General features: G+C 39.7%; 1 protein-coding gene across 5 annotated transcripts in view; it reads right to left on the bottom strand.

Moving 5' to 3' along the window:
• LOC141771715 (neprilysin-like) overlaps positions 1-21,790 on the bottom strand; it is a 79,419-nt gene continuing 57,629 nt past the window's right edge. For all 5 annotated transcript variants that reach the window (XM_074642270.1, XM_074642274.1, XM_074642271.1 and 2 more), the window contains exons 5-23: positions 17,586-17,666; positions 17,064-17,159; positions 16,849-16,967; positions 16,016-16,084; positions 15,372-15,506; positions 13,927-14,028; positions 13,696-13,832; positions 13,439-13,532; positions 11,404-11,532; positions 7,314-7,412; positions 7,126-7,203; positions 6,807-6,910; positions 6,414-6,472; positions 6,199-6,318; positions 4,498-4,631; positions 4,027-4,092; positions 3,035-3,130; positions 2,606-2,682; positions 1-2,436 (exon numbers count right to left, since the gene is read on the bottom strand). In XM_074642270.1, the coding sequence (XP_074498371.1) occupies positions 2,337-2,436; positions 2,606-2,682; positions 3,035-3,130; positions 4,027-4,092; positions 4,498-4,631; positions 6,199-6,318; positions 6,414-6,472; positions 6,807-6,910; positions 7,126-7,203; positions 7,314-7,412; positions 11,404-11,532; positions 13,439-13,532; positions 13,696-13,832; positions 13,927-14,028; positions 15,372-15,506; positions 16,016-16,084; positions 16,849-16,967; positions 17,064-17,159; positions 17,586-17,666 (1,895 nt within the window). In that variant the 3' untranslated portion in view covers positions 1-2,336. The remainder of the gene's footprint in view (positions 2,437-2,605; positions 2,683-3,034; positions 3,131-4,026; positions 4,093-4,497; positions 4,632-6,198; positions 6,319-6,413; positions 6,473-6,806; positions 6,911-7,125; positions 7,204-7,313; positions 7,413-11,403; positions 11,533-13,438; positions 13,533-13,695; positions 13,833-13,926; positions 14,029-15,371; positions 15,507-16,015; positions 16,085-16,848; positions 16,968-17,063; positions 17,160-17,585; positions 17,667-21,790) is intronic.

The following is a 21,790-nucleotide window of genomic DNA, read 5'->3' as shown; positions in this document are numbered from 1 at the left end:
TGTTATTTAAATATTTATTTTGAGAGAAAGAAAAAAATGCTCCTCAAGATGATTATCTGTCATTATTATAAAGTATCTAAATACAGGCAACTGAGGTATATCTGTCTTTCTACAGGTGGAGTGCGAGAGAGAGAGGCAGAAAGAAAGAAAGAAAGTCTGAGGGAGTGAGCGGCAGTGACAGAGACAGAAAGCTTGCACAAACAATGAAAAGAACGAAACAAGGGGGAAACAGTGTTTAAAGGCTGGACATGGATGGTGTTGTATACTGTCTGAAAAAGTGGTCTACATGATCATGGCGCATCATTCATTGCACTAAATTTTATATATAAAAGGCAAAGGCTAAAATGTCCACAATTAACGACCTTGTGTTAAAGCCTCAGTAACACTTTGACGTAGAAAATAAAGCCATACAAAACCATGAATACTAAACTCCCCCGACCTTCTGCCTTCAGAAAAATGCCTGCGCTATTAAAAAGTTCATTAGGTTCCAGCAAAGACTCAGCCCGCAGTTTAAAATAGATAAATCCTTCGAAAGTCTAATTATATCACCGTCTGTCAATTGACTTTTGCTTCAATGTTAAAAAGAATCATTAAAAAAGATGGTTCTCTTCATGTGATTAAAGAAACTGAAAAATTGCTACACCTTTCTTAAATAGTTCAACATTTTGTGAAATACACTTGCTCACTTTCTTGCCAAGAGTTAGTTGAGAATAATGATACCACTCACATCACTCTGTTAAATATAAAGCTACAGCACAGGAGATGGTTAGCTTAGCTTAGCATAAAGACTGGAAACAAGGGGAAACAGCTAGCCTGGCTCTGTCCAAAGGTGAGACCAAATCTGCTTACCTGCACATTTAAAGCTTATTAACACTTTATGTGTTGTTAGTTTCATCTGTAGAAAAATGGAAGACTCCAAGTCCTGAAGTCATCACCATTAGGTTGCCAGGCAACTGGCGGAGACTCCAGGAAGTCACTGCCTTCGGCCAAGAAATAGTCCCACACATAATGCCCTATAAAACCACTACTGACTGTTTTTGAACTTTGTTTTTGTACCGATCAAACAAACGAGAAGTAACGTGGTTATTGGAGAGCTTTTGAGATTCTGGCAGGCTTTTTATTTACCGTTGGTCAGAGCCAGGCTAGTTGTTTCCAGTCTTTATGCTAAGCTAAGCTAACCGGCTGCTGGCTGTACCCTATTGTGGAAAGACATGAGAGTGGTATCAATCTTCTCATCTAACTCTTGGCAGGAAAAGGAAAGTAATTGCGAAAAAGTCAAACTATTGCTTTATTGATACATTTTCTTATCCTTTGTTCTCCGGCAAATACCCACACTCACAGCAGCACAACAGATCATGTAAGGCATACCAAATTTGCTTGACAAACAGTAGGCAGCAATCAAAATGACTTAAAAAAGACTGGAAAGCGCATGGAGACACACATCAGGAGGCTCAATGAGCGTATAAAAAGGGGTCTGGTGACTGTCGATTGTCTGCTCAATGATTCATGACCAGCTGTCATCTTTAAAGGCAAAAATTTAATTTTGGTTTATTTGACATACTGCTAATGAACAGCAGTCGCCTGTCAGTTAAATCATCATCATTAAATATAGAACAGTATTGTGTAATATGTGATTACGGTTATATAATGATTGGTCTATTCAGCAAATTTTGATTTTCTCTTATAATCTAGCTCTACGTACTAACAAGGAGTACATTACGAATACATTGTAGAGTTTATCAGTGTGTAGATGGAGGCTGAAACCAGCTGAGGTCTTGCTGAGAAGCATACAGCTCAGTCCCACATACAGTACAGTGGTTCAGCCCTGTTACATGGGTATGAGTGTGAGTGGGTGGGTGGTGTATTCATATGCCAGTGGATTAGAGCACATTTGTCCGTCTGCCCCTCTCTTGACAACTACAGTATTTTGACTGACACACTCTCTCACACACACACTCACACACTCACACGCACACTGGCAGACGCACAAATGATGAGTAAAACAAGATGAAAATGGAGAGAAAAAAAAACAACAAAAGGAGTGATTGTATCCAGTGAGTAGCAGAATAATCAGGCTGATTGAATGAACTACAGTATCAAAGTCGGAGAGACAGTGCTCCGTCTGTCCGCAAGGGTACAGCCCACTGCTTTCCTTCGGAGGAGGTGCATACTGCAGTGTCAGTCCACCAGCCCATGTCCATCCAGTAAAGAGCTAAGGGGAGCTTCCACTTCCCTGTAGCCCCCCCACGAGTGCTCCAACAGTCAGAGGGGAGAGAGGTACTGCAGGGACAGGGGTGACCCACGTCAGAAAAGTCCCCATCCCGGAGGTCTGTGGATCACCACACACGGCAGATGTTGTCGGAGACCATGGCGCTGCTCTTGTTGCAGCTGAACGCTCTGGCAAATTCTGGGAAATTCTGAATGGTGCCCAGTACTCTGTAACACATACAGGGGAGATGGGGTTTAAGTTGCTGTATTAGAAGGTTACTTGAAATTGAAATTTACACAGCATGTCATTTTTCAAGGTTTTAAAATGTTAGCTACTACTGTAATTTACTTCCTATACCCTTTGCCTCACATGGCTCATTGATGTAAAAGAATTTACCTGAATTTCCCTGGACTGTGTACGTCTGATTTAATGGAATTAACAGCTTGCTCTGGTCGGTACGTTCCACACCACACCTAAAAAAGACAGAGATTAGGACACACTGCATTAGACCGGTATCATTTGCAATAGACTGCCCTTTTTCCAATTTATTCCATTCATCCATCAACTAAATCTTCCATCTGTTTCATTCCATCCATTCATCATTCCACCAAATTATCCATCCATCCATGTATTTATCCATCATCTATCAATAACTGTAATCCATACATTTATCATCCATCCATCCATCTATCCACCAGCTAATCAATCAATTCATCCATCCCTTCATTTACCATCCATTTATCTATCCATCATCCATTGATTTCTGTAATCAATCAATTAATCAATGAATCAATCCAACAATCCAACCATACATCCATCAACTACCTGAGCAAAGTTTAAGAAGAAGAGTTGATCGTGGGAAAGGTCGATGCCAGGTAGTGAAGGCTCCTCTCCGTTCGCCGCCTCATAGTTCTTATAGGCCTGCAGTATTAATACGAGACAAATGTTCTCATCTTATGTCACCGCTGTTTAGAAAAATACCAAAAAATGACCTAATTGTCAAAAAATCTAATTTCCGAAGATACTTCCTGTAACTCCTTCACATGCTGAGCTGTTTGGTGAATAATGCATGTTTGTTCTAATGCTGCATTCCAGATAACTCTGAGGTTGGAATTTTCCCTGTTGAAATTTCCAACTTCCGACCTCCAAGAGTTCCAGATGCACGACACAAAACGTAAACAAAAATCATGGCTGAGTGTGTACACACAATTGAACTCGCCACCACATTTTTTCCCAGGATTTTTAACGTTTTACGGAATAACTATTGTGCAGAGAAGATAACTTTCAGATTGTTTACCGTTACCAGCTACCTAATAACATGGCAACATATTTTGATACCAATGTATGTGCAGAACAGGTTTTACTATATGATAGATGGATTTGCCATGAGTTTACAAGTGGGAACTCCGAGTTTGAGTGGCGATTCATTTTAGGCTCCTATTTCTAGTATTAGGTCGTACATTTTCGAGTTCTGAGTTTTCTTGAACGCAGCATGAAAATACAACTGTGTTGTTTTGGATATGCTTCATGACATCATGGTTGGCCTAAAGAAAATTATCTCGTATTGAATTCAAATCTGTGAATACCCTTTCTCTATTCACCTCTGGTAAAAACTGATGAAATCAGCAGCAACATCATGCCCTTCATTGTTGTGTTTACAATAGCTAATGAGCCTATCAGCGACCTGGCAAAATGACACATCTATTAACATTAGCAGGCAGACGACGATAACAAACCACATGCTGAATCCCATCCTCTGTCATCTTTAAACCAGGGCTCATAAACCGAGTTCCCTCCTTTGTGTTCAGGCTCATTACCTGATATGCCTGCCGTATCCCTCCATTGTCAGCAATGTTCTCCCCGAGAGTGTTGTTACCATTTAACTAGAGAGGGGACATAAAGGAGAGAAAACACAAAGATTGGCAGGGGAGAAAAAAAAGAACAGAGGGAGATGTATTTCTGTATTTCCAGCAAATCACTTTTTTTTTTGAAAACAAGAAATCATTTTCCCAGGGGATAAAAGAAGCATTGTTCAAAGCAACAGGACAGAGGAGGAGAAACAAAGAGAGAGATGGATATGTCAACACGAAATACTAAAGGCACCTGAAGCAGCTATAGAGAAGAGATGAGCCTGCAAAACTGTGAGAAAGATGGAAAAGGATAGGCTGGCAAAGGTAACAGGAAAGCAAATAAATGAGGCAATGAGCAAGTTTGGGATAATATTTGAGTAAATTATATAAAAACTATAAAAAAGAAGAAGGAGAGAGAGATTGTCTACCAGGACATACATGGAGTCCATTGGCCAGGTCCCAGGAAAAGTTACCATACTGATTGACGATGCACTTGGAGAGGTCCAGAAATTTTTGAGTGGAGCCTGGTGTCCACCAGTCCTTCAGGTCACCATCCTTATCATAGTTACGACCTAAAGAAAAGATGCCAAATGAATGAAAATTTGGTTGGTTGGATTTAATTAACCCTCTGAGACCCGCGGGATTGCGGGCCATCCCAGCTGACTTTACTGTTTTTCAAAGGCTGTCGCAGGTTCAGTTGTAGAGGTAGAGTGAAGTGACAGATATTATATGAAACTAAAAAACCTAAAGAATCCATTATCCAACCATGTCATTCTAACTTGTTGGGAAGGAGTTTAAATAACGCACCAAAGTTAGGCAAAATTTTGTCGGGGAAAAACTGGCATGGTGATTTTCAGAGGTCCCTTGGCCTCTGACTTCAAGATATGTGAGTGAAAATGGGTGCTATGGGTACCCACAAGTCTCCCCTTTACAGACATGCCCACTTTATGATAATCACATGCAGTTTTGGGCAAAAATCCTGCAGTTTTTTGAATGCAGTATACATTTTTTGCCTCTAAAATGGTGTATTTGAATATTTCTACATACTGGGGTCCCTAAACAGTCTTGGAATTACATAAATTGGGTATCACTGTAAAGCTGAGACTCTTGTGGATTCAATGAGCCCAATTGTACTCATGTGCGATGATGTTAGTCTCCAAAGTGGCCATTTCATTGTAGTGAGACCATTCTTTGAAACTTGACTTCACTGTATAAAATGACCGTCGGTGACCTCTAGGATAATCACAGCCTCATGAAACTTTACAACCACAAACTAGAGACTTAGAGCATTCAGAGGATGGATGGCTTTCCTAGGTAAATTGAGAATAAGGGGATTTCTGAGCAGTTTCTAGAACGGAAGCACTGGCCATCCAATCACGTAATGCAATGCAATTCTTGCAGAAATCTCCAAATGTCAAAGATTTTTGATACCAAATCACAGCATGACTTGTTCTATGGTGTTCCTCAAGGTCTTGGTGTCTTAATGTGGTATATTGGAGGGATTATTGATAATTTTTATCAATTCTCGAGTGATAAAAAATGGTTAAATTTAGCACCAAATCTGTGTAACAAATGGTATCAACACCAAAAATTCCTGCAACAACTTATGATATATAAGTGAGCATGGGACTGCCCATCATATACTTGTATCATAATGTTCTCAGCCCTTATACACTTTCACAATTTACTTTAATAAATTAATTCAAGTTTATTTCCGATTTATGACCAGAACAACAGTGACACACAGTGTTGACCTGCTAACTCCCCATAAAGATCACATCTACCCCACTAAAAAAAAAAGACAAAAACGGGTCTATTGTGTATTGTGTCTCAGAGGGTTAAAAAAAAAAAAAAAAAAAAAGATTGTGACCTTTCTCTGTGCCCACACACCCATTATCTTGTTAGCTGCACTGAAATGCTGAAAGTGATGTCAATTACATGTTTTCATTGCCTTTCATCCATTTCCATTGTGTTTCTGGGTGGCATTTTAAAAGAATCCTGACATTGAACATAATAACTTCACATAACCCAGTTGAAACGCAGTGGAAAATGATCTGAGGCGGCATTTTAAAAGGCTTGTTTTCTGTGGTACAAGTTTCAGTAAAAAATTCTACCCAAAGGCTTGTTGGAAAATTATACCGTTGTCATCAAAGCCATGTGTGATCTCGTGACCGATCACCATGCCGATGCCGCCGTAGTTGAGAGACTTAGACTGGCCTTTGCTGAAGAAAGGCGGCTGGAGGATACCTGCAGGGAAAACTAACACCGGAGAAAAGCATAAAAAGGTTACAAAACTTTACAAAATGTTGAATAATTATACACACGTATGTATGCATGTGCACATGTGGAGATACCTATTTGGTTTTTGCTGGCTGAGTAGAAGGCGTTGACGACAGCGGCTCCAGTTACCCACCTGCAAGGAGGGTGGAAATACAGTAAAGTGGCACTATAGAGCAGCACGATTCAGATTTGATGAAAGATATTAAAATTAACTTGCGATCAAAAGCAGCGGAGCTAATATTAGCATTCCTGCTGTGCTCAGTGGAAGGCTGAACTGTATGTGTGAGTAGGAGTTTGTGTGGGAGAATGTGAATGCACTGTGCTGAATGCAAGTTGGTGTGTCACACCACGAGCACCATAAGTCATTTATTATTAGGGTTTTAGTAATACTTTAACATTGTCACTTTAAATTACTACACAGATAGAATAAGTATGTTTGCAGAGCAATGATTTAATCCTGCCCTTACTCCTCTTTGTTGACTTTGACCCTGAGTTTCCGCAGGCGTTTCTTCTGCGCATGCTCCGTGTTCTGCAGGATGTTTTCAAAGTACTCCTCTGCACTGTAGCGCAGCTAACACCAACACACACAGCCAGAGAAACAGGAGGATTAGTCCTGACGAGAGCTATCAACACTTGGTCATATGTTCTCTAGCATAACTCATAAAAGCCAAAGAATTCAGCAAGATGTTATCATAGAACTTGATATGCAGCTACGGTGAACCCGCTCTTGCACTAATTCGATGAAAGAAGAAAAACATGCGCGATCGCATCTTTTCAGACACTCACAGCTTTGTACTCGTTGTTAAGATATTTGTCATCCATGATGTGCTCGGAGTAGCCGATTCGTTCCCGAATGGCTCGGGCCTGCAGAAGAGTAGAGGAGACAATTTGACAAAACAAACGTCTTAGTCATCGTATATCCTAAAGAACAACAGTACAATGCAATACAATAGACAGTTCATTATAAGCAATACCTTCTCCTCAGCTAGTTTCTTGGTCTCTGCATCCATCCAGGTCTGGCCTTCGAGGTCACTAATAAACACTGCCCGAATGTCTTTAATCATCTCCTCCATCTGATGCCCACACACACACACACACACACACACACAAAGAGAGAAAGAAACAACTGATATTTGACAATCAAATGTAGGCCCATATCATGAAAAAAAAAACTAAGTGTCAGTCAGTAGAGAGTGTGGGAGTTTTTCTCATACGGTCTGCAGATAGGACCCAGTGGAAAGCAAACACACACAACAATCTTGCAACATATTGTGCAACACAGTCATAAAAATAAACTTCTCTGAACCAGGCCTCATCATTGCATTAACACATATCAATATACAGGACAAGCACTCTGGGTCACACTCCCTCTGGGTAGAAGTGTGGTGGCCCTGGGTAATATTACCGGCAGTGTAATAATGTTTTGTGTGATTAATGTGACAGATGGAATACAAACAAAAATACAAACTATTTTTTAGGCCTGACAAAGTTAACGCGAATTTGTTTTAATGCCAATAACTTCTTTAACGCATTAATGCAACTTGCCCTTATTAATTAACCTCTTAAAAATCAGATTTTTCAGAGGTTCTAGTGGGCTCATTTTTAATCCATTTGAATCCATTGGTACCCACCATGTCATACTAGCTTGTTGCTAAAAAGGCTAAATAACGCTCCAAACTTACGCAAAATTTTGGCGAGGAAAAACTGGTATGGCCATTTTCAAAGGGGTCCCTTGACCTCTGACCTCAAGATATGTACAGTAAATGGGAATGGGTTCTATGGGTACCCACGAGTCTCACCTTTACAGATATGCCCACTTTATGATAATCACATGCAGTTTGGGGCAAATCATAGTCAAGTCAGCACACTGACAGCTGTTGTTGCCTGTTGGGCTTGAGTTTACCATGTTATGATTTGAGCATATTTTCTATGCTTAATGCAGTACCTGTGAGGGTTTCTGGACAATATTTGTCATTGTTTTGTGTTGTTAATTTATTTCCAATAATAGATATATACATACATTTGCATAAAGCAAGCATATTTGCACACTCCCATGTTGATAAGAGTATTAAATACTTGACAAATCTCCCTTTAAGGTACATTTTGAACAGATAAAAGCTGCGATTAATCGTGATTAACTATTTTAATCGATTGACAGCCCTACTATTTTAATGTATGAGGTGAGTCTCATCTTGCGTTTTAAAATGTGCTACAGTCTGCTGTACTGCAACTTTGCAGATGCATTATTGATAATGCTACCGATTTACATTTAAATATTTAAAAGTACTTATACAGCGTAGCTGCATCCAGCAGTTTAGGGATTGTGTTACTGGAATAATCCAAAGCTTTACAACTCTAAACTATCGAAGAGGTACAACTGAACAAATATTTCTACATCAGCATACTTGTCTTCGCATAACATATTGGTCGATAATGAGATTTTCTATTTTCATATGCAAATTCACACAGCAAGGTGCTCCAAAGTCCACATCCAAAGCCCAGTTTGGGCAGGAAGCTGTGGTGCAAGTTTAATGTATTGCTCTTGAGTTACAGTATTTACAAGAACGCGCCTGCACACGGAGAGACAGACTGCCTGACGCCAGCGTGATGGCATAACGCTGTGCAAACCACGTACTGTACCATGGTGGTCATCGGGCAGTAAAAAAGTCAGATCTTGTCCACAAACAAAATAGATTTAGAATAATTTACAATACCTGAACCAAGAATGAAAGCAAAATAGGAAGGGGGAAGAATAAAAACTGCAGTGACTGCGAAGGTCACCCCTCAAGAAGTTGTTTTCTGAGACCGCAGCGAGCTGACAGAGACATTCCAGCGTCTCATCACATTAGCAGACCGCTCGCTAACACACTCCATGACCACTCGGACAACACGCTGCGGTACGCCACAAACAGCCAGGGACCATACTGATGAGGCTTCTCTGAAAACCTTTTAGTATGCAGCATGTGTGTGTGTTGTATGCACGTATAGATGTTTGTGGTCACATGCATGCCTGTCTGTTTCCATGTGAAATGCAAAAAAAATATGATTTACATGGGTCAAATGCAGGGTTTATATACAGTGGTAAGCCTACTAAAGCTGTATCTATTATGATGGATTGAAATGTAATGATTTCTCATTATGGGCACTAATCCACTGCTATTAATTGGGATTGAATTCACTCTGTCTCTAATGAACAAGTACACGTCTTGCATACAAAATCCTTGAGTAAAGAGATAAATAGCATAATCATAATGTACTCTAAGACTCAGAAAGTACTCAACAGTGTTGTAGTACTCGAGATCGATCTTGGTCTCAAGACCACTTTCTGAAGGTCTCGGTCACGTCTCGGAATCAATCACATTTTTACTCGGTCTCGTCTCAGACAAAGAGGACATTGGATTTCATTTCAAGACCACAACTGCGGGGATATCACTCAATTGCCTGTGTATTGTCTGATTTATTTGTTAACATTACGGTGATTGGATGTAAAACATTCTGCTTCAAATGCAACCGATAACTTTACTCATTTCCCGCCCCCCTTTACACGCTAAGGTAAAGGGAAAGGTAAGCTGAGTGTAAGTGACACTAGCAAAGCTAGCTAGTTAGCAATCATAGCTTTATTAAAGGGGAACTACACCCATTTTCAAAGTCCTTACATGTTATTCCTATGGTCTACGGCAGTCAAATAATATTAGTTAGCATGAACAACTCTCCTAAATCCAAAAACTAGATTGCTAAAACTCAAACTTGTGATGTCATAGGGTATAAAGTGTGGAGCTGCTCCATAGACAATGAATGGGGAGAGATGTTCTAGATGATGCTGAGAGCACCCAGAGGAATGTTCTGAGTATATGGGAACATTTTCTGTTTCACAACAGAAAACACTACAATAGAATAAAGCTCATTTGGGTATAAAAAAGAAAACAAACATTCTGTGGGTCCATAAAATCAGTCTCCCATTCATTGTCTATGGAGCAGCTCCACACTTTATACCCTATGACATCACAAGTGAGACTTAATTCTCTGTTTTCTGTCTTTGAGAAAGAGTAGCTCATGTTCACAAACATCGATTGAACTTTACGATGCCATGGAAATAACATATTGGATTTCTTAATTTAGGTGGTGTTCCCCTTTAATGTGTACATAAATGAGTAGTTTACTGTTGTAGTCGGTCATAGTCTCTAAGAGAACATCATGTTGTAAAAGCTGATGACATTTGTTTGTGAAATCTTTATCAGAAAAGTAAGTAGCTGTCAAATAAAGGTCATGGATTAAAACATGCAATGTTTGCTTCTGAATCATAGTAAGGTATAAGTATTAAGTAGCATAAACTCAAGTAACTTTACAATCTATTCAAGTGCAGTACTTGTGTAAAGGTACTTAGTCACATTCCACTGACGATCATATCTGAAATAAATCTCCGTGGCTGAGAGAAGGTTGGTAAGTGAGGAGGGTTGCATGTGTGCCAGCTGCAGGTCAACTCAGCACACACGTATAAAGTACTGCCATGTATTTGGGGAAAGGGGTGTTGATACGTACTTGGAGATTCGTGTGTCACTTTTCACACACACACAAAGGGTGCAAAATGAAATCCACATGGTAGAGTGGGTAAAGGTCAAGAGGATTTACGACGTGCGAGACACTCAGTGTTACGGCAGATGTACATGGTCGCACGCACAAGCTGACACGCATACACACACACACACGTGCGCCCCAGAGTTGAGATTTACAGTGTGGGTGTGTGGATAACAAGGACACCATGTTCAGCCGCTTCCAACGGATTCAAGCAGAAAATACAACACACAAGACGCAAAGAGTGAGACACAAAAACCCACTTAACAACTGAAACATATGTTCTCATACTGTATGCATGAATAACTGAATACATTAACACTCAAACTGTTTTGTTTGTTTTTTTTGCGAAAATACCCTGCAGATTCATTTCTAAGATTCAGTAGCAGTTCCAAGTGTCAACAAACAAGAAAACATTCAATTATGTATTTCACAGAATCCTGCATTAAATCTAATCAAATCATATAAAGTCTCATCCATCCCCCTACTGACCAGCTCTTTGCTCTTTTCAGAGAAGGCCTCCTGCACATACAGCCGTCCCACAGCGTTGTCCAAGTTGTTGTTGACGTAAACTGCACAGTGTCGCCACACCGCTAACTCTGACGTCGTACCATACAGGGCCTGCAGGGAGAGTAACGAGGCACCGATCAATTAGAGCTGCAGGACAAACCACTCAGCATGTTGGTTTAAGAGGCTCGGGATAATTCTTTATTTGCACCTCCATTATGCATTGCCATTATCACCATTACACTTAGGACTATAAGAAATAGGACAGAAGGGAAATGATTAGATTATGAAGAGGGTTAGGATTATAAATGTGGAGGATAAATATGAATGGAGCCGAGTGTGGACATTTAGTGTTTATTAGAGAGCCCGACTGATACTTCAGTATCTGCGTACATGTCAGCTGATACGGAAAGTAGCAAGAAACTGCAGTATAGAATAATTAAAAAACAGTTTTACATCGTTTTTTTTCACAAAGGCACCAACAAGTTTATGTTAGGCACATCGACGTCGGTACAACTTTGATCCATATTAAAATATCTCGACAACTGGATGGGCTGCTATGGAGTTTAGTGCGACATCCGTTGTCCCTAAAATCCCGCTAATTTTGGTGATACCGTGACTTTCCATTCGGCGCCACAACGATGTTGACATTTTTGTTTTTGAGTGAAATGTCTTGAAACTATTGAATGGATTACCATGAAATTCGGTACAGACCATAAATTCACCCCCTCAAATTAACTGTAATACTTTCGGTGATCCCGTAACTTGCCCAAACATCCGCATGTTTGATTTTGATTTTATTTGATGGATTGAAAATACTGTACACAAAAGTGCATGCAGTAGTTAAATTCATCAGGATATCGCAATAAAGTCGCATGACTTATTTTCATTGCAGTCCTGTAGTAAGGCTAGTATGGAGGACGGAACTTGTCAAAATCCTAAATAGATAAATGAATACATACATGCATATAAAAATACCTACAATTTAATAATGAATACATACATTTAAAAAAATTAAAGATATACATTTTAAAGTTAATTTAAATAAATAAATAAAAGGGAAAATTAAATAGAGAAGTAGATGGATAGGGGAAACAATACAAAGGTAGATGGTGCAAGGTAAGGTAAAGAAGCAAATTAAAACAGAAATATCAATTTCTGTCACATTTGATCAATGAATTAATGCATACATTTATTTTAATATAATTTTTGGTACATTTAATGGCGTATCTATTTTTTTTTTTTTTAATTAATTAATTTATTTATTTATTTTTTATATTTGGAGGTTCCTTCCTCCATAGGCTAGAAGGCAGGCAGGAAAAGGGGATGACATGTATATGCTACTAATATCCCATTTTTACACTAATACACTTCACTTCAATCATCAATGTTATACAGTCATAAAAATAATCTAAGAAACACACACAAATTCAGAAACCAGACCAAAGCTTTCAACTGTCATGGAAAGGATGCTTCACTACTCAGCATCCAGTTTTAAGCTGTGTTTTTAAAACTATTCAGAGAACGGGCAGATTTAATTTTGTTTGGGATTTTATTTCACTCCTCCGCACCTGTTTAGAGAAATGTGCTTCGCCCTACTTTACTTCTTAGACTGGGTTGTTTCAGGTCAGATAGTATTCAGGCATGAACATACTAAAAATACCTAGTAAAATAATTTGTACATACACCTTGTAAAATCTCGAAGAACATAATAAAGTTTTAATTGTTGAATTCTATCGTCAATATGGAGCCAATTCAACTTGTTTAAATGGTTTGGATTTATTTTCATTCTTGGACTGAGATTAAGGACGACCCTTGTTAGTTTGTTCCGAGCAGTTTGAAGCTAATCTTTTGTTATTTTAGTTGTGCCACAGCGCAACACTTGTAAAAACACAATGTTGGCATTTTCATTGCATGTGTGCTGCATTTAGTAGTACATTTTCTTTTTAACACTCAAATTTCGATGTTGTCATCCACCTCTAAAATTCAGTATTAGGTTCAGGGTCTTGGCTTTGTTTACCTTGCGGAAGGCCTTTCTGGTGTCCCTGTAAGTTCTGCTCAGACCCACCACCATGTTCATAGCAAAACGCCACACCATGTAGTTCTGCAGATCCCTGTGAGGAGAGGAAGGACGGTCAAAGAAACTCATTTATTCACACAAAGCTAGAATGGGTCAGTAATGGTTGAGCAGCTGTTTTCATTGCAGTGCTCTCCCGCCCCCACAAACAGGCAATCATACAAAAACACAACCACACAGACTCATACAACCACAAACACCTCTTGTTGTATTTGGCCAAGATAAGGTTCAGTCTTCGGAAATAGTTGGGGGAGTAGTTTATGACCTTCTCCGTGTCAGGAACAGTGATGTTGACTGTATCCATTATCTTAGCTGTGAAGTAACTCCAGTCAAACACCTTCAAGACAAAAGAGAAAAACAGTATTAGAAAGGAGGAAGGAAGGTGAAACAAAAAACAGCAAATTCTGACAGCAAGAGGAGTCTATTTTTACCCGTGATTCAACCTCGAGGGTGAAATTGGCGTTCAGATCGCCCAGTTCCATCTTGTTGTAAAGCAACACTGGGTTGTTACGGTCCTCTGGAGTATCAGTAGCCTTGGAGTGAGTAAGACAGAGAGGTAGAAAATCAAGAATGCTGTCACAACATAACCCTCCTGTTTCCTGACACGTGTACAATTGCGGTGCAGGTCCAGCAGCAACAAACATATCTGGAGTCCCGGGAGGCTTCAGGTCTGTAAATGTCAGAGCTCGGACGGTGTGACTGCCTTGTAAAAGCCAGCAGGCGAGTGGAGGGGGGAAGTGAAGCGTGGCAGTGAGCGGAGCACAGAATGACAAACGTAGACTGTGGAAACCTGTTGATGTCTGAGAAAAGTTGTTGTGCGGGGATCAAGCTGGTTAACGGCTGCTTTTACGCAGCAGCTGCTCCAGACTGGAGCCACAAACACACGCAGAGGAGAGAGGATCGGGCTACAAATGGAGGAGTGGAGGGTCATTCGCTCACAAAATTCTCCATTTGTTGTGTGAAGCTGAAGAAGATATAGTTTAAAGTGCATGGCGCAAGTGCATTTTGGACGTGTCCAACTCCACTTTTGCTAGTTAAGCGGCGCATAATCTGGGCGCAAAGTAAGGCACATGGGCAAAGGGGTTGCATTTCATGTCTTTATTAATCATAGGAGCGTTTTTGGCGTAACAAATCAGAGCGCCATCTCCCATTCCTTTTAAAAGCCAGGTGAGCCTGCATATTGGTGCATTGCTATTCAAAAGACGCATTCGGCATTGTAAGGTATAATGTACAGCGAGCCGGTCATTGTTGTGAAATAAACCCTGATAGCTGAAGGGGTTTATTTCACAACAATGACCCGCTAGCTGTACATTATCCCGCTTATTACATGGCTACTTACTTAAGAAATCAATATTTTGACACAAAAATGGGCCGCCAAAGTCCGACATTAGAACTGTGCCCATAGCAACGGTCTGTTATACATAGCAACGGTCTGCTATAAAGAAATAACAGACCGTAGAATGCCGTGATTAACCAATCAGAATCAGATACTCAACAAAGCCGTGTAACAAATGATGAGGAATGAATTTTGCATTTTCCTTAAGATAAGCCTCAAGATAGCGATGCGCCAACAAAGCGCCTGACCACACCTTACTTTAAGACCATGGGTGCACAGATGGGTGTAAGTACATTTGCTACTTACACAACGTGGACGCGAAAATGACAACTGCGTCAGTCTGAAACTAGCAATGAAAGTTGCGTTGCGCTGTGTGCCACTTTTTACCGGGTGTAAGGTAGGGCCCATTGCTGCTGGAAAACATGATCAACTTCTCTGCAGTTTCTCAAAGAACAAAAAAAGTGTTCTTTTAGAGGAAGTTGTCTAACCTGACCACTTATTTAAGCTTCTGCTGGGGAAAAAGAATGAATGCACGCTTACGTTAGCGATGTCCCTCTCCAGGTCCATAACTCGTGTCACCTCCTCTCTGATGCGGGTCTCATTGATGTTCAACTTCCGGTCAGTGCGGATCAGCTTAACCAGGTCAATCATGAACTTCTCGTAGGCCCGACATGGCTGTCAAACACACACACACACACACACACACACTCATTCATGATATTCATGTCTTCAATTTACTTAAACAGGAAGGACAGGGGGTCACTAGTTTGAATTTACGTAATGACCAAAAAACATGTAACTGTAAAGTAAAACCAGAGCAGAGGATGTTTGCTCCGATCACACACATCTGGTCCGGATTGAGACACAACCAAATCAGTTGTTTTGCCTCTTTGACTTTAATCATCACTTACTGCCTCAGAGCGCATTTTTTTTTATCGCATAAACACATGCTCGTAAATGCATGTAAGCGTGCAAATAAACAAAGTAATTTCAAGTGCTGATGTTTCAACTGATGCCCTCCTCATTTTGTGGGGGGCATAAACTCCTGGGGACATAGAACCCTGACTCAGCGGCACTGGCCCAAGTGAACACATGGAGCTGTTTTCACCGTGCAACGGTTGAAATCCTCAATTATATTATATAAAGTATGCGTGCATGTGAATGTGTGTAGACCTTTAACCTACCTCTGCGTAGGGTCCGGTGCAAGTGTAGTAATCTCGGGACAAGAGGCCGAGGTTTGACTGCTGGTCGAACTGCCAAAGAGGAATACAAAAAAGGATACATGTTTATTCATTAGGGCTGTCAGTCGATTCAAATATTTTATCGCATTTTTTTATCCGTTCAAAGTTTTAAAGGGAGATTTCTCAAGTATTTAATACTCTTATCAACATGAGTGGGCAAATATTCAGCTTTATGCAAATGTATGTATATATGTATTATTGGAAATCAATTAACAACACAAGACAGTGGCAAATATTATCCAGAAACCCTCACAGGTACTGCATTTAGCATTAGGAAATATGCTCAAATCATAACATGGCAAACTCAAGCCCAACAGTCTGTAAAGGGGAGACCCGTGGGTACCCATAGAACCCATTTTCATTCACATATCTTGGGATCAGAGGTCAAGGGATCCCTTTGAAAATGACCATGACGCGCCAAAGTTTTGCACAAGTTTGGAGCGTTATTTAACCTCCTTCACAACAAGCTAGTATGACATGGTTGGTACCAATGGATTCCTTAGGTTTGCTAGTTTCCAGTATGCTAGTATCACTCTAGCTTTAAAACTGAGCCCGCTACAACCTCATAAAAGATCAATTGTTTTGATGAAATTAGTGACGTTAAAACAAATTTGCGTTAACAACCCTATTATTTATATACTGTAAGCCAAAAAAAATCAGATTTGAAGAAATTGGTGGGTGTTTATTTTCCAGCTGGATGGATATGATGTGTGAGTTTATATGAATGTAACAGAGAGAGAGAGATGAGCGCTTTCTGGCTACAGTTGCACACCTACATGAATGATGTGCGAATTGGAGTCCCTGTCATCGGTGCTGACGAAAAAGTTAACCAAGAGTAGAGTCCCGTATTTCCGATTCAGCCTGGCGATGACGTCCTCCAACCTCCATGCTATACCTGATTAACGGAGATGGAAGGAAAAGTGAGAAAAAAAAAAAAAATTGCCTGTATGTGACATCTGCTGTGCGTGACAGTGGAAAAAGATTACTCTACCATAGGTGCTCTCCCAGTCGTCCATAGCTATGGGCCACTCAAACACATCATGCAGCATGCTGAGCAAAGGACCCCCTCCTCTGAGCTCAATTAAACCTTAAATGAAACGGAGATACAAATAAGCAGAAATATGTTTCTAATGATGGATACATTTATTTTATGCCAATCAAAATTCTGGAAAAAAAAAGAAAAGAAACCTTTTTATTATTCATATATTGGGCTTGTTATCAAATATAATTAATCTATGCAAATTCAGGGTTATTTGAGGAGTTTAATGATGCAACTTCAAAATGCTTTTGAAGAAAGCGTTTATTTGCATCACATAATCCTGTAAAGCTGAAATATTCTTAATTTTAAAACTAATTATTGATAATGATTGTCATTACAGTTTTTAATGACAGTTTGACAATAAGATAAACTGAACAAGAGACACATAACCTTTGATGTCTAAGAAAAAAAATTCATTTTAGGACAATAGATGATACATAAATGAATAGTGTGTGTTGACATCTGCTGACTCACTCTCATTGGTACAGGACTTATAAAGGGTCTTAGCCTTGGTGAGAGCGGTGGCTTCCCCCTCCACTGTTTTTTCAAGGACACCTACAAACAGAGCAGAGAAACAGAGCAAGCATGAAGGAAAGCAATAAAGAAAGACAGAATGATAAAGGAGGAATGCGCGTATGAACACAGGGAAGGGGGAAAGATAGAGGGGTGTAATAACATAAAGTGTAACGTATACAAATATAATGTAAAGTTTTTTCATGTTTGTTGATTCAAAATAGAATCCAGCTGTTGTCCAGATGCATTTAATCATTTTAATTAAGGCATGTTGTCTGTCCCTGTGTCAGAAAGCGCCGACAAAAATAAAGTGATGACTTCAAACCGCGTCAATGCATAGACACCAGTGACAAAACAGACAAAGACAAACATGTTAAGAATTAATTTAAAGGGGAAAATAATCTGCAAATCAAATTCAAAGCTGCTATGCACAAAGACATGCTATGAAACTGATAGAAAACAAGCAATTCTATTTTTACCTAATATGTACAGCTACCTGAAAATCTTGACCTATAAATGAAGACACTTTTTCCAATGACATCTGTTGGGAAGTTAATGACAAAACTAGCTTTAAAAAGGTGCACTGTGCAATGTCTAGCCACCTGCTCCAAAGAAATAGGGGGCAGCATTTCACTTCTACTACTGGGGCCATTGGATCTCTATTAACAGTGTAGTACTTTTTTACTGAACAAAGGAAGAGACTGATTTCTTTGAGTTCCTTGTCTGTTTATTGAGAGATGAGGGACTCAGTCTGCAGAGTGAGAAAAAACCTGACACTTGCATACTGCATGCTCTTTTTATACACTTATGACATCATCTTATCTATTCTTTCACTTCCTTAACCTTGAACCAACAAAGACCCATTCAATGTCTCTGTTTTTCACACAGGAAACAAGTGAACATGTTTTTGCAAAAGCTTTGGCCTTTTACACAGCAGTAAATCAAATATACTGTATATTATAACAGTAAAAAGGCTGATTATACACTACAACATCAGTTTAAAAAACAAACAAAGCCAACTTCTAATTAACAGCAGTGCAAGGATATGCAAAATTCGACCAAACTGCTGAAACGCTGCGAGCTGGTCATAATAACAATGGCCGGGGCTAGCTGGTTAGCATGCTCATTTCAGTAGATATCTCTGCAACACAACACATAGACCTCTTCACACTCTTTTGATAATGTTAGTTAATTTTTTTAAATGTTTTAAACTAAAATTCTGGCCAGATCCTACACATTGCACCTTTAAAGCTGACTTTCCCTTACTGAACAGACATAAATCAGTGTTCACTATTTTTTCAATTCTGCAACATCATATTATCAAGTCCACTTGACAACTTTGGAAATATTTTATCAACATTTTATCTATCATTGAACACACTGGAATGTTGGAATAATTCACCGATAGGCCAGGAATGCATAACAATAGCTCGTACACAAGTACACGATCATAAAATGTTCCATACTGTGCACGGCCAATCTGCTTTGAAGCATTGAATAAATGATTAAACATGAACTATTTATTAGTTGCAGTGCAATTAATCTTTTCATTAGAGTGGCGAAGATTGTTTGGGTCATTTGTTGTAGAGGTCAACGCTGTCATATAGACCACAAATTGCAATATGAAATGCATATTTTAATCTCTGGTTGCTATAAAGTGATTTCTCAGAATGCCAGTGGCCTCAGAGCGTCGACGTCACAGCAACAAAAAAAAGGTGAAAAGGTGAAACGAAATCAAGGAGCAGCAAAGCTGAAGGTGAGGCAGTAAAAGGCCATTTGAAAACAAGAGTGAACTCCATTGCTTGCTTTATTGCCTACGTTCAACACCTGTTGAGGGCATGGACGCCAGTTAGCTCAGCTTCAGGCTGGATAGCGTTTCCAGGTAGACAGACAGCTAATCAAAATGAGTGATAAGTGTTGGTGTGTAAACTTGCTCAACTGAGGGGGAGGAGAGTGGGACACTTTTCTTTCACTACCTCAAAGCACAGAGTTGCATATTGTAGTTTTTAAAGTGTAACCATTCCTTCAGGATGCGCTGTCGCAGCATCCAACATGAGAGGGAGCGATCATCAAGATTTAACCGAACACCCACATGGTAATTTTGGTGTTTACTAAAAAAACACTGTGGTGAATGCAAGTGTTTTGTTGTGTTAGAAACTCTGTGCCCTCTAAAACAAGAAAACCTCACACCTACTCAACGAGTATCTCAAACTTTAGCTCAACTTCAGCTTAAACTATCTGATGATTTGTCATTCTGTACCACACATAACAAAACATACTTCAACTACTATGTCGAGCCTCATGGGTTGCACGGGGCTCTTTTTAAAGACAATTTTAGAAAAGGATTGTCCTGTCAGGAATTAGGAGCTCAAATCCTGACTGAGTCACTTCAGCAAGTTAGTTCCAGCTTTTATGATTTACAGCACATAGATGTTTAAAGGCACAGTATGTCATTTCTGCCGCTATGGGGTCTCTCAATCAAAACAATAATAAAAGACGGACTTTGACGTCATGAAGTAGCATGGAATCACGAGTGATCAATGAATAACAGTGCTCCATCACGAGTGAGCAATACAAACAATAGTAAACAACAGAATGGATCGCTGACTTCCTTTCCCCCACTCTAAGTCATCGGTCACGGTCTTATCTAGAAGGGAACCCATGATTTGGGCAATTTTGCGAGATGGTTAAGGTTAGGCATTGACCTCGAAAGGTTAAGGTCAGAATAGGTCGTCGGTCGTCTCACGAGAGTTTTTGCAAGTTTTTGCCAGATTTCGCAATTTGCGGGTTACCTTCTAGACACGACCCCCTCGGACTTATCTGATATTTCCTGTGTTTCCCTGGAAGTTAGAGTAACTAGAGGGGGTAAAGAGGATATGACGCCATTGACAGGCGTTCAAATGAAACGCATCATTACCTTGAATAAAATCACAGATTTTGCTCTGTTTGAACATTGTTGGAGACATTTGGAATAATCTAAGTACATAATTCAACAAAACAACATTTGCCTAGTTGTTTTTCGACATTTGAATGCGGAAATGTTACATACTATAAGTACAGAGAGATTTGGGAGGGTTTTGATGTGATCCCTTGAAATCCATAACACCTGGTTATGGCTCAGTGGCACAGCACTACACTGAACTGACATATAAATCACTATGTAGCTACAACAAGAGAGCATAATCATATATTTTTATGTTTCACTGTAGGACTGCGTCGTGAATAATGGATGATGTAAATTTCTTTAAAGTCTAAGCGCATGTGGTAAACATCCTGTACATGCAAAATGCAAATGGTAGACCTCATAACTGCTGTTGCTTATGGTAATTTAGAGGCAGTTAAAGCAGTCAGAAGCCTTCGTGAATTCCACATGTAAAAATGATTAAAATCCATGTACATTTACATTTATATCACATTTGTATGTATGTGCAAGGTCATGAATTCCTTATATGTTTTCTGCTACTATTTCAGAATTATGCATTTGGGTGGCTGATGATTGAGAGCTCTAACATTACTGTTTGATGTCTGTAGTCACATTTGCATGTACTCCAGCCCTCAGCTTTTTGAAGTTTGAAAGTGCTATGAATCATGGGTATCAGATAGCTTAGCATAAGAATCTGCTTCTATTGTGAAATCCCAACGCTGTTGTTGACATCCACCAAGTTAGCTCTCCGAGTTAAGCTATATGCAAACAGTGTGTGCTTCAGTACAATGCGTGTATCAGTCATCGTGACTATCTATTGCTCAAGCTCCCTCGTTCTATAAAGAATGCACAAACTTGGATTAAGGTTAAATTTGCATGTGGCTTTCAGCTCGCCAGACAAACCATGAAGCAAACACAAGTAGGCTATACGTACCTGCCTGAAACTAATCCTGCCTCTTTTGCAACACAATGATCGAAAATAAGTTATGCCGCAGCTCACGTCATCGAAACTAAATCTCTAAATGAAAGTAATCCAACTAGGATTGAGGCTTAGTTTTAGGACTCATGTGCTCATTGGCTTTCTTGATAAGAGTTAGATGAGAAGATTGATAGCGTTCTACATCCAGCTGCTTCCACAGTTACCCTGGCTCCGTCCAAAAATAACAAAATCCAGCTGCCAGAACCTCTAAAGCTCACTCATTAAAAACAATTTGCCGTTTTATGGAGGGTTATGTGCTGGACT

The sequence above is a fragment of the Sebastes fasciatus genome, chromosome 7 (assembly GCF_043250625.1).
Source record: "Sebastes fasciatus isolate fSebFas1 chromosome 7, fSebFas1.pri, whole genome shotgun sequence".
In the NCBI taxonomy this organism is placed as follows: Eukaryota; Metazoa; Chordata; class Actinopteri; order Perciformes; family Sebastidae; genus Sebastes; species Sebastes fasciatus.
The sequence above is the reverse complement of the archived record's forward strand: the minus strand, read 5'-3'. Positions and strand labels throughout refer to the sequence as shown.